The sequence below is a fragment of the Equus quagga genome, chromosome 8 (genome assembly GCF_021613505.1).
Source record: "Equus quagga isolate Etosha38 chromosome 8, UCLA_HA_Equagga_1.0, whole genome shotgun sequence".
In the NCBI taxonomy this organism is placed as follows: Eukaryota; Metazoa; Chordata; class Mammalia; order Perissodactyla; family Equidae; genus Equus; species Equus quagga.
In genome coordinates this window covers 121,475,019-121,485,142 of record NC_060274.1, presented here as the reverse complement: position 1 = coordinate 121,485,142, position 10,124 = coordinate 121,475,019, and the positions used below count along the sequence as shown (strand labels likewise).

The following is a 10,124-nucleotide window of genomic DNA, read 5'->3' as shown; positions in this document are numbered from 1 at the left end:
ATTTCAAATGGGATTATTGAAAATAGGATGACTTGGGCTCCGAATATTAGAGGAATTCGCTGCTTTAGGATTCGCCTGCTCTGTCAGGCTACACGATTATCTTTCTTTATGTGGTAAAGATTTAGCTGTTATAAGAACTCCAACTTGTTCTTATCTCTGGTCTCTATTGGGTGTTTCCTGCAGAAATGCCTTTAAAGGTGGTGGTGTAAACCTCTCCTCACTCCTGTCTCCTGCTCCAGACCACTCTGGTGCCATGCCCATGTGGCCTTGCATGCTGTGCCCCAGGTCCCGTCTCCAGGACCTGGGAGTATAATCAAGTGTTTTGTCCTGAGCCTCTCCTTTGTCTCCTCTTGTGGCCACACCTGACTGACCATTATATTTTAAAAAATACAAAATACTTGGTCTGTGCCTTACATTTCTTGTTTCTTAACAGCGACTTCGATGAACAAAATGAGTCGTTTTAAAAAGGCCCAATATTTATCAATTTTTCAAATTGTATGTTTTATGATTTTTGGGTCATCTCTGAGAATCTTTGCCTACCCAAGGTCATGAAGATATTCATCTATTTTATTTTTTAAAATATTTATGGTTTCTGGTTATATGTTTAGATCTATAATCTTTTTGAAAGTGGTATCTGTTATAGCATAAGGCAGAACATGCCACCCACCATATTCACAGGGAGCCAAGCCCCCACCCCCGTGATGATCTCTGCTGTCTCTCACACTGGCCTTTCCTTGCACAGTGCTCTCCTCAGGGCACCCTTGACTTCTGTGTTCCTGAGGCTGTAGATCAGTGGGTTCAGCATAGGGTTGAAAAGACTGTAAAACAGGGAAAGGATCTTCTGCTGCTCCTCAGGATGGTGGGATTTGGGGGCCATGTACATGACAATGGCGCTGCCAAAGAAGAGCCCGACCACACAGAGGTGGGAGGAGCATGTAGAGAAGGCCTTTCTGCGGCCCTCCCCAGACTGGATCTTGAGGACGGCAAAGAGGATGCGTGTGTAGGAGACCACCACCAAGCATAGGGGCCCGACTAAGATAAAAACACAGGATGCAAAGATGACAACTTGGTTGAGCCTAGTGTCAGCACAGGCCAAGTTGAGGACAGACAGGATTTCACAGAAGAAGTGGTTGATTTCATGAAGCGCACAGAAGGGCAGCCTCAGGATGAGAACTAAATGGACCAGAGCCAAGATGAAGCTAAATGCCCATGAAGCGATGACCAGGACCAAGCACACTTTCCAGCTCATGATGACAGTGTAACGTAAGGGGTGGCAGATCGCTGTAAAACGATCATAGGACATCACCACCAACATCAGGCACTCTGTGTGAGCGAAAGCCAGATAGAGAAATGTCTGCATAATGCAAGGAACAAAGAAGATAGCTCTTTTCCGGCTCACAAGATTTGCCAGCATCTTGGGGACATTGTTGGAAGCATAGGACATGTCAATGATGGCCAAGTGGGAGAGGAAGAAGTACATAGGGGTGTGAAGTCTAGGATCTAAGCAGATAAGCCCCAGAATGACCCCATTCCCCAGAAGGGTGAGGGTATAGAAGAGAGAGAAAAGTCCAAAGAGGACCAACTCCAGTGCTGGGTCCACCTGGAATCCCAGCAGGGTGACTTCTGTGATCCACGTCTGGTTGCCTGCCATGCTCCTATGGCAGAGACAGACAAGCCCATGTCCACAACAGGAAGATCGGAGCTGTAGGCCATCAAAACAGAAAATACTTACTGAAATTTACAGAGTTAGCATTTAGAAATGTATTACTTTGGCAGCTTTTTCTATAGTTTATTTTTAGATATGTTGTAAAAACTGACTCAGTGTGCTCATATAAAATCAGAAAAATAAGCCCCTTGAATCAATGGAATAATATGATAAATATATATAGTTATTTATAGATAATAAAATGAACTATAAGATAACCTAATCTGATACATTAGAATCTTCTGGGACCTCTGTTCCATCTCCAGTGTTTGTAGTTTTATTGTGAGAGTTTTATTTATTCTTTATCAGCACTTGATACTGAAATTTATGTATAAGTGAAAGAATATTTTGGCTACATAATAAACATATCCAAATATCCTAAATTCAGTTATACATGATGATGTTTTGGCAGCCTCTTCAAGTATGAAATTCAAAAGGAGAAAATATATTTACATTAACTGTGCGTATCTATAAAGATGACAACTGTACAGTAGTTGTATTTTGTTTGGGTGTTATCTCTTTTCCCTTTTATAACTTAATATAGAGACAAATCCCAGAGCTTAGCTTATTTCCTGGTGTGAGAGAATCATTCGTCCTCACGATTTCCTCCCAGCTTTGGCAACTCCCATTGTCATCCAATCCCCTGAAGACCGTCCTCATCACTGTTCCCATGCTGACCGCCTCCTGCTGTTCTGATGGATTCTGAGCAGCTCACAGGGAGTGGGACCAGCTGCAGCATCAGTTGGTTACTTGTTTCTAGAGCGCTCCTCCTGGGAGGTGCCTGGGTGTGTCCAGGAGCAGAGGGAGAAAGGGCCCTGAAGGGCTGGATGGCAACATCACGTTGAGAGACCAGGTGACCTCATGCGTCCCTTTATGTTTCTTCACATTTATTCCAGAAACAAGCTGAACTATCTTTATTTTTAAACTACTGTAATGTTTCAAATCCAACATAATATTTAAAAAGTACTTTCAATGATTTCTTTTAGTAAACACTTAGATACTCAATTCATATTTTAAAATTGGGATTATATTATACAGACTTTTTAAATTTGTTTGATGAGGAAGATTGACCCTGTGCTAACATCTGTTGCCAATCTTTCTCTTTTTGCTGAGGAAGATTGTTGCTGAGCTAACATCTATGCCCATCTTCCTCTATTTTGTATGTGAGACCCCAACACAGCATGACTTGATGAGTGCTGTGTAGGTCCATGCCTAGGATCCGAACTCACGTACCCTGGTTCGCCAAAGTCGAGCACCCAAACTTGACCCCTACTCTACGAGGCCAGCCCCATACAGACTGTTTTTTAACTACCATTTTCATTTAATATTCAGAACATTTTTATGTATTTAAGTAATATTTTACTGATAGCATTTAAAATTAGCACAATATTGTATTATAATAACATTTAATTTCCTTGTGTTGGAAATCTGTGTTTTTTATTTCTATTACCTTTAGTAGCATTGAGAATATATATTCTTTCAAATTGAAGTTTTGTCTACCCCCCTGATTATTTCATTAGGATATATTCTAAAAGTGAAATTGCAGATGCTAAAAGCTATGATACCTATTGCCAGCATCTTTGCAAAAAATTTGTACCAATGCCTCCCGCTGACAGTGTGTGAGAATCACGCCTGTTTCCCACTTGGGCACCAATACTACAAATTATCAGTTTTAACCTTTGCTAATTTGATATGTGAATAATTTCATACAGTTTAAATTTATATTTCCACTATTCCTCACACATACTCCTTGAGTGCATCATGTTCCCGTCTCTGTTCTAGGCTCTGGAGGCACAGCAGTGGATAAGGGAGATATTCTGAAGGGGAGACATATTCTGAGCAAGTAGGTGGTCCAACTATGTCCTCTTCCTCACATTCCCACAGAGGGGAGGAGCCTCTCTACCCCGGATGAAGCGCTTTGGAGCACACCTGCCCTCTCTGTCCTCTAGTTGACACAATTTGTGAAACAGGACAAAGGCAGTGAGGATGCTCCTCCTCTGTTCTCCTGTTTGGTCAGATACATTTCTATCCTTCAGGTTACAGCCTGCAGGGGCATGTTCTGGCCCCATTGGGCGGGGACGGGGGTGCTAATTGTGATTGTAATTTGGAGAGAAATTTTGTTAAAGATATAAACGATGTTTTCCAGTGAACCTCACTAATAAAATGTATTTTTAATTTCTACCTGATTCCTGTGTCTATTTCTCAATTTATTTTTTCAGACTGGCAGCAAGGAGAGGTCATGGTTACTTACCACTCCTAAAACACCAGGAGTAAATAAACCAAGAAGATATTTGTTGAGAGTGAAAAGTCCTGTGAAGGAAATAAACAGGGTAAATGATAGACAGTGACCCAGTTTGAAGGGGCTCCTGTAGATGGGATTGTCAGGAAATGTCTCTCCAAAGAGGAGACACATGGGTGCAATCTAAACAATGGAGGGGAGTCCACCCTGACTGCAGCCACACAGACCGCTCTTTGTACAGGGAACAGTAAAGGCCAGTCCCCGGGCAAGAAGGACTTGGTGAGTTCTGGGAACAGAAAAAATCAAATGTCCTCAAACCACAGTGACCAAGAGATTGTCAATTATTCATTATAATCCTGTTTATGGTTAAAATTTGGAATAGACATAAAAGTTTATAAATTGGAGAATGGGTTAAAATATTCTGCAACTTTGTAAAAAGCACAGAAAACAATGCTGCCATTTAAAAAGATAATATAGGTCTTTATACAGTGAAAGGAAAAGTTTTCCACGTAAAGTCAAACCATGTGTATATAATATGATCTGATTCATATTTTAAAATATAAGCACATGTCTTCTGTATCTATTTACACATATAAGGGTAAATTCTTTAAGTTAAAAAGGATACTGCACTTTCTCTCTAGAGAGTAGGATTATGCAGGGGCATACCTCTTCTATAAATTGTTTGCATATTTGCTGTTTGTTTTTTAATACACTTTATGCATTATCATGAGAAAAACAAGGTATTTTCATTTTGGAAAAATCCACAATGTAATATACAACCATAGTTGCCCATCATTTTTGCTCATCTTGAGAGTAACCCTCATCAAATTTTAACAGGAATCTCAAATGTGAGCTGATTTTCTTAGAGCTTCAAATGGGAGAAATAAGTCACTCTATTATGATAAACAGCTATTATTGGACAGGAAAGGAGATATTGAAAACCTCAATTTCATTTTACTTCATAGAATTTTTTTCTGAATTGTACAGATAGAGAAAAAGATCAAGATCTTCTATTGACTAAAAGTAAAAACAAATCTTAAATCCAGTTGAAAATTATGGAAACATCCACCAAAATGTGAATGGGAGCACAAGCAGAGCAAAGGTCTAAGGAAGTGACTTTAGTCATAGATAGGAGCACATTTCAAAGCCCTTCTAGTTTTCTTATCTGTAATGTAGCTTCTGGGCATTTCATGTTAAAAACCAAAAGAAATGAAAACAACAATAAAATCGGTACCTGTACAGGCAGAATCAGAAGTGACAGGGAATTTAGTCGTCATCAAGTCCAGGTATCTTTCCATCAGGTTGTTAGAAAAAGACTCTTAGAATCAGCCTACTTTCTAGCGGGAACGTTGTATCCCAAGTCAGCTCATGAAATTCTGCTCTTTCCCTAGATACGGCTGGAGGACTCCTGTCAAACTTTGCCTCTGTGAATTCCCTTTATTTACACTCCTATGCTTGCAATATGGCCACTAGTAGACACAGTTGATCAGAGTGCCATGAAATTGCAAATTTGAGCTACAATTGCTTCCTTTCATGTGAATTTGTGTGTCTATGCCTACATGAATTTGGTGTGCCTATTAAAAGGAGGTCGCCCTCTTAAAGTAACTCTCTAAGTTTTGGTTGGACACTTCACTGGAGCACCCAAAAATATCTTATAATGTCACTCAAATACTATTGAATTGATTTTATCTGAGCTGATAGATATACTTTGACTTATTAATTGATGTATTTTAATTTCATGCAATAGAGCACACTTAAAGGACATATGTTGAAGTCCCAATTAGGAGATTGATGAAATGAGAATCTGCCCAATTTTCTGGACAATGCAAATTTAATGACAATGCATTATGGCCCTTCGTGGACACACCAAATGTTGTGTTAATCAGTCTCACTGAATCGAGCTGACTGGGATCTCAGAGAGATCTTAATCCCTGAGACTTCCAGGGGCATAGACACTGCATAAATTTTTAAGGATTTACAGATACAATACACAGAGAGATACCCACGTGAAGATTTCTTTAAGTGTCCATCCACTCTAGCTACACATTAAAGAAAGATCTTCAGTGCCCAGAATAAGGAGAAAAGTTTCATGGATATATTTTTCTCCTCTTCCACGACATGAAAATTTGCAGCGCCTGAAAAACAAAAGGTCCCTGAATGAGATGATGGGAGCATGGTTCACACGTTGGTCAGACCATCATTCTAATCCCAATTCTGCAAGGTGAACACGTGAGCTTGAGTAATTTACTCTGTGCTTCACTAATTCCTCTGTACATGGTGACAACAGATGTCTACGGTCTGATGTGAAGAACAAATACCATTAAACTGGTATATATTAGGAGTTAAATAAATGTGAGCTGTTATTAATAGTATTAAGGAGACCACAAAATTGAAGGCAAACTCCAAATCATTGGGATTAGAGATCCAACAAAATCATGGGATTGTAAACTCTTTCACATCTACCTTTTTCTTATGGTTATTTCTGAGTTTAAACTAAAAAGCATACATTTTACTTTCATTTCTATTAATGATTCTATATGCTGATTTTTAAAATTGTTTAAAAAGGAAATGGAGGAATCCTTTACAGTAACTTCACTCCTGGACTGAAGAAGAAAATACAGGTTTTAAAACTCAAATGGCAGTTCTGCCATTCCAAATATCCCAATGTGAGAGAGAGTGTGACCCTTGCGAAAGGAAAGGGGGCCATATTCAGGATATTTAGCAGTGAGCCAAAGTAAAAGTTTCCATTGATCAGTCTCTGAGTGAGAACCCTGGTCTGTCAAAGATGGAGTTCTTAGGAAGCACAGTTATCCAATTTTCATGCTTACTCAGAAATTACTTACCATCTCCAACTGTTACTTTAACACTCAGCTTGACCCTAACGAGAGGCACAGTTTAAGAAGCAAACAAGAAAACTTGAAATCTGAGCCTGACTTCCTGGGTGCAAATCCCAGCTTTGCTACGTACTAGCTTTGTGACCAATCTGTGCTTCTCTGTTCCTCAGTTCTTCTGTCTACAAAATGGGGTGAATACTAAACCCTACCTCACAAGATAGTTGAAATAATTAAATGAGTTTACTCACATAAGACCCTTAATATGTGCTTAAAAATATACTTTAAGGGATTTGAAAACTATCATTGCAGGGTAACTTCTGGATCTAATAATCATTTGGAAACATGTTAAGGAATCATAATGTTCCTCTGCCAAAATAAGGAACAAAAAGAGACACTGAGTTTCCCCATAAGACCAGGCCATCTGTCTCCTGGACAAGTGAGAAATGGGACCTGTTTGGTTAGACAATGTTTCTGAGAATCTGTGGGGCAGGAGCTTAGCAGCAGGGAAGGAAGATCAGTCTTAGGGCAAGCAAACCACTCTCCTCTGCCTTCAGCATCTTCTGTTTCTAAGAGGCACCTGGTACTCAAGGCCCCTGCAGTTCCTTGTCGCCTTTGAGCCAGTTGATTTATCACATGGATGGTTAGCTGACTCCTCTCCTCTGACACAGTCATGACAAAGCCAACAGCTGCCACATGAGGATGATGAGTGAGACATGGATGGAGGGTCCTAGACGAACAGAGCCATTGTGGCCACACCATGGGGATAGGTAGTGGTTCCTACAGATCCCCTCAGGCCCCTAGTTATGAAGACAGGCTTAGGACCACACATGGAAGGCTTTTAGTCACTGATCCCTGGAGCCAGTGATCTCATTCACTCCCATTACCCACCTGCAGACCCCTGCTCACGGTTGATGAACCACTTTTCCTTACAGTGGTACCATCTGTGTTCTTTTATCAAATGTGGCCTTGAGCTTAGAAGAAAGCTCACAGAGAAGCCTCGAATTGAATCTCCTCTCTAAAGGCGCCTCATGGGGAAGGGAAGCCCAGATACACAGCTCTCATCACTGAACTTTATGGGAGATTTGCTTCTGCAAGGAAGGGGCTTTCCTACCATCATTTGAACCCAACTCCCTGCCCACAGACACAAATAATGATTCAGGAGACAGAACCGAGGTGAATTATATCTACTCACATTCTCCCCAGAGAGATTTAAGCAGTTTGCTTCTTTCCTATGGGCAGGTGAACCCATGAATGCATTTCCCATGTCAATTCATTTTCTGCTGTCAGTCTCCCATGGGCATTTTTGGGTTTGTCTGGAATTTGTTTTTGTTTGCCTGGGATTGGGTGAGGCCAGGATGTCTCTAAACTATGCAAGACTCTAGCACAGAAAATAAAAAAAATTCAAGATTCTCTCATAAATTGATTTGTCTCATATGTATTTTATCAGTTTTAAAATTGTTCCACTCAATAATTCCTCCTGCTTGACGGCAGAAGAGAGGCTGTAATTCCTGGATCTCTCACAGGAGGTGACGCCCTGACCCTGTTAAGACATCGTCTCGGAGAAATAGTCTATCTCCCAATGGAGACAATGTCATTGCCAAACAATCACTGCACATTTATAACTTACAAATATTTTTGACTTGACAATTTAGATATGCTTCTTCCTTAATTTTCCTTAGTTTGCCCTCCATTTCCAATATTTCCAGATTTCTGAGCCACATCTTTATTTCTGCATCCCGGGTTAAGTGCTACAGTTAAAATGAACATCTCTCTCTCTGTCTCTTTCTCTCTCAGTCTCTCACTAAGTGTTAATATTTGATGATTTTCAAGTCCTTCTAGGTCTAATTTCCTAAGTTTCTACCTTAATCTACTTCTCTAGAGAGTCTTAGTTCTTCAAACTGTGGTGGAAGGAGCACTTCATAATAAAAGTAATCCACTTAATCTATTGGGGAGTAGTAAAAAGTGTACTTAAAAGGAGACAAATTGGGGTTATTTCTTTTCTTAAAATAATGTGTGTCCAATAGAACCACACTCCACTTACCTCCTTATTCTCCAACACACGCTCTCTACTTCTCTCAAGTCCTACTACCAGTATTCTTCCTCTTGAAATTCTTACTCCTTGTTTCAAGTCCATTTTCTCCTTGTATTACCCATTTGACTTTAAACATAAAACCAATCTTTCAAAGCACTCATGGATCCCTCTTCAACTATCCCAACCCAAATTGGTCTTCTCTGGCAGACTAGAAGTACTTATTATAACATACTTCAGTGTTGTGCTTAAATAACTTATTACCTTACGTAGTGTTTATTGTTCATTTTCCCTTTTTTACTAGCAAAGCAAGATTATTACAGAAAAAGAAATATCATTCACCAACACCCAGATAGAGCTAAGGATAAAAATTTACTGCATGTTCATTCAGTTATGCATAATTACCACTTAATTTCTTTTGATGAAGATGATATAATGACATTTAACACATCTTACTGTGGACCAAAGAGGTGTCATGTTTTGTCTCCATTTTTTTGCTTTTAATCTTTGAAATGGATAGAGCAAAAACATTTACTGTGGAAAATCTTAGACTTCCTTTGAGTGTTATTAATTTTTATATTGAATTATGTTTTAGTAAGAATAAATATTACACAGCATGCTGGGCTTCATCATTTGTGATGGACCTTTATTGAATGAAGGTCAGTTTAGAGAGAAAGGTGTTTACAGATCACAAGACAACACCTAGAGCTGCACTTAAATATTATTTTAATGTGTTGCCTTCTCTGAGACAATAATTCCTCTTTTGCAGGTCTTGAGTCCTGTCTTACTTAATTTTAGGTCTACTTAGCTCATAGAATTTCAATGGGTCATTTTAAAAAAATAAAATAACATAGGCGATGATGAGAAATTATTATTGCTTATGACTGTTTTCACCATAAGTTCTGCTATGGTATGCCTTTTTAACCATACGGAACTAGTGTAGCATACACTCCATCAAAACAAGGGAGTTAACCAAGAAAGAGGAACATGTGAAATTAATGAACTAAGGAGTCCAACACAATCTAAAGGCAGATGGAATTTCTAGGAAATAACCAGTGCAAACAGAATGAGAAGGGAAATCTCCTGAGGGATGGATATATTGTCTGAGGTGGCTGAAGACAATACTCTATTCTGCGTTCATTCTTAAGGTTTGTTTATTTTGTAGAGTGATTTGGGTAAAAAGATAAATTGGAGTGATATAGTTGAAAGTCATTTAGTCAAGACAAGTACAAACCTTTGCAATAGGCAATGCGTATCCTTTAATTTATTAATGTGGCAAATTTTTTTCTTTGGTTGAATGTTAAACAATTCTTGCAT

General features: G+C 39.2%; 1 protein-coding gene across 1 annotated transcript; it reads right to left on the bottom strand.

Moving 5' to 3' along the window:
- Window positions 1-718: 718 nt before the first annotated feature.
- On the bottom strand, window positions 719-1,651 carry LOC124243985 (olfactory receptor 2A14-like). Its single transcript, XM_046670142.1, has one exon. The coding sequence runs from the start codon at window positions 1,649-1,651 to the stop codon at window positions 719-721; it is 933 nt and encodes a 310-aa protein (XP_046526098.1).
- Between the last annotated feature and the right edge of the window lie 8,473 nt (window positions 1,652-10,124).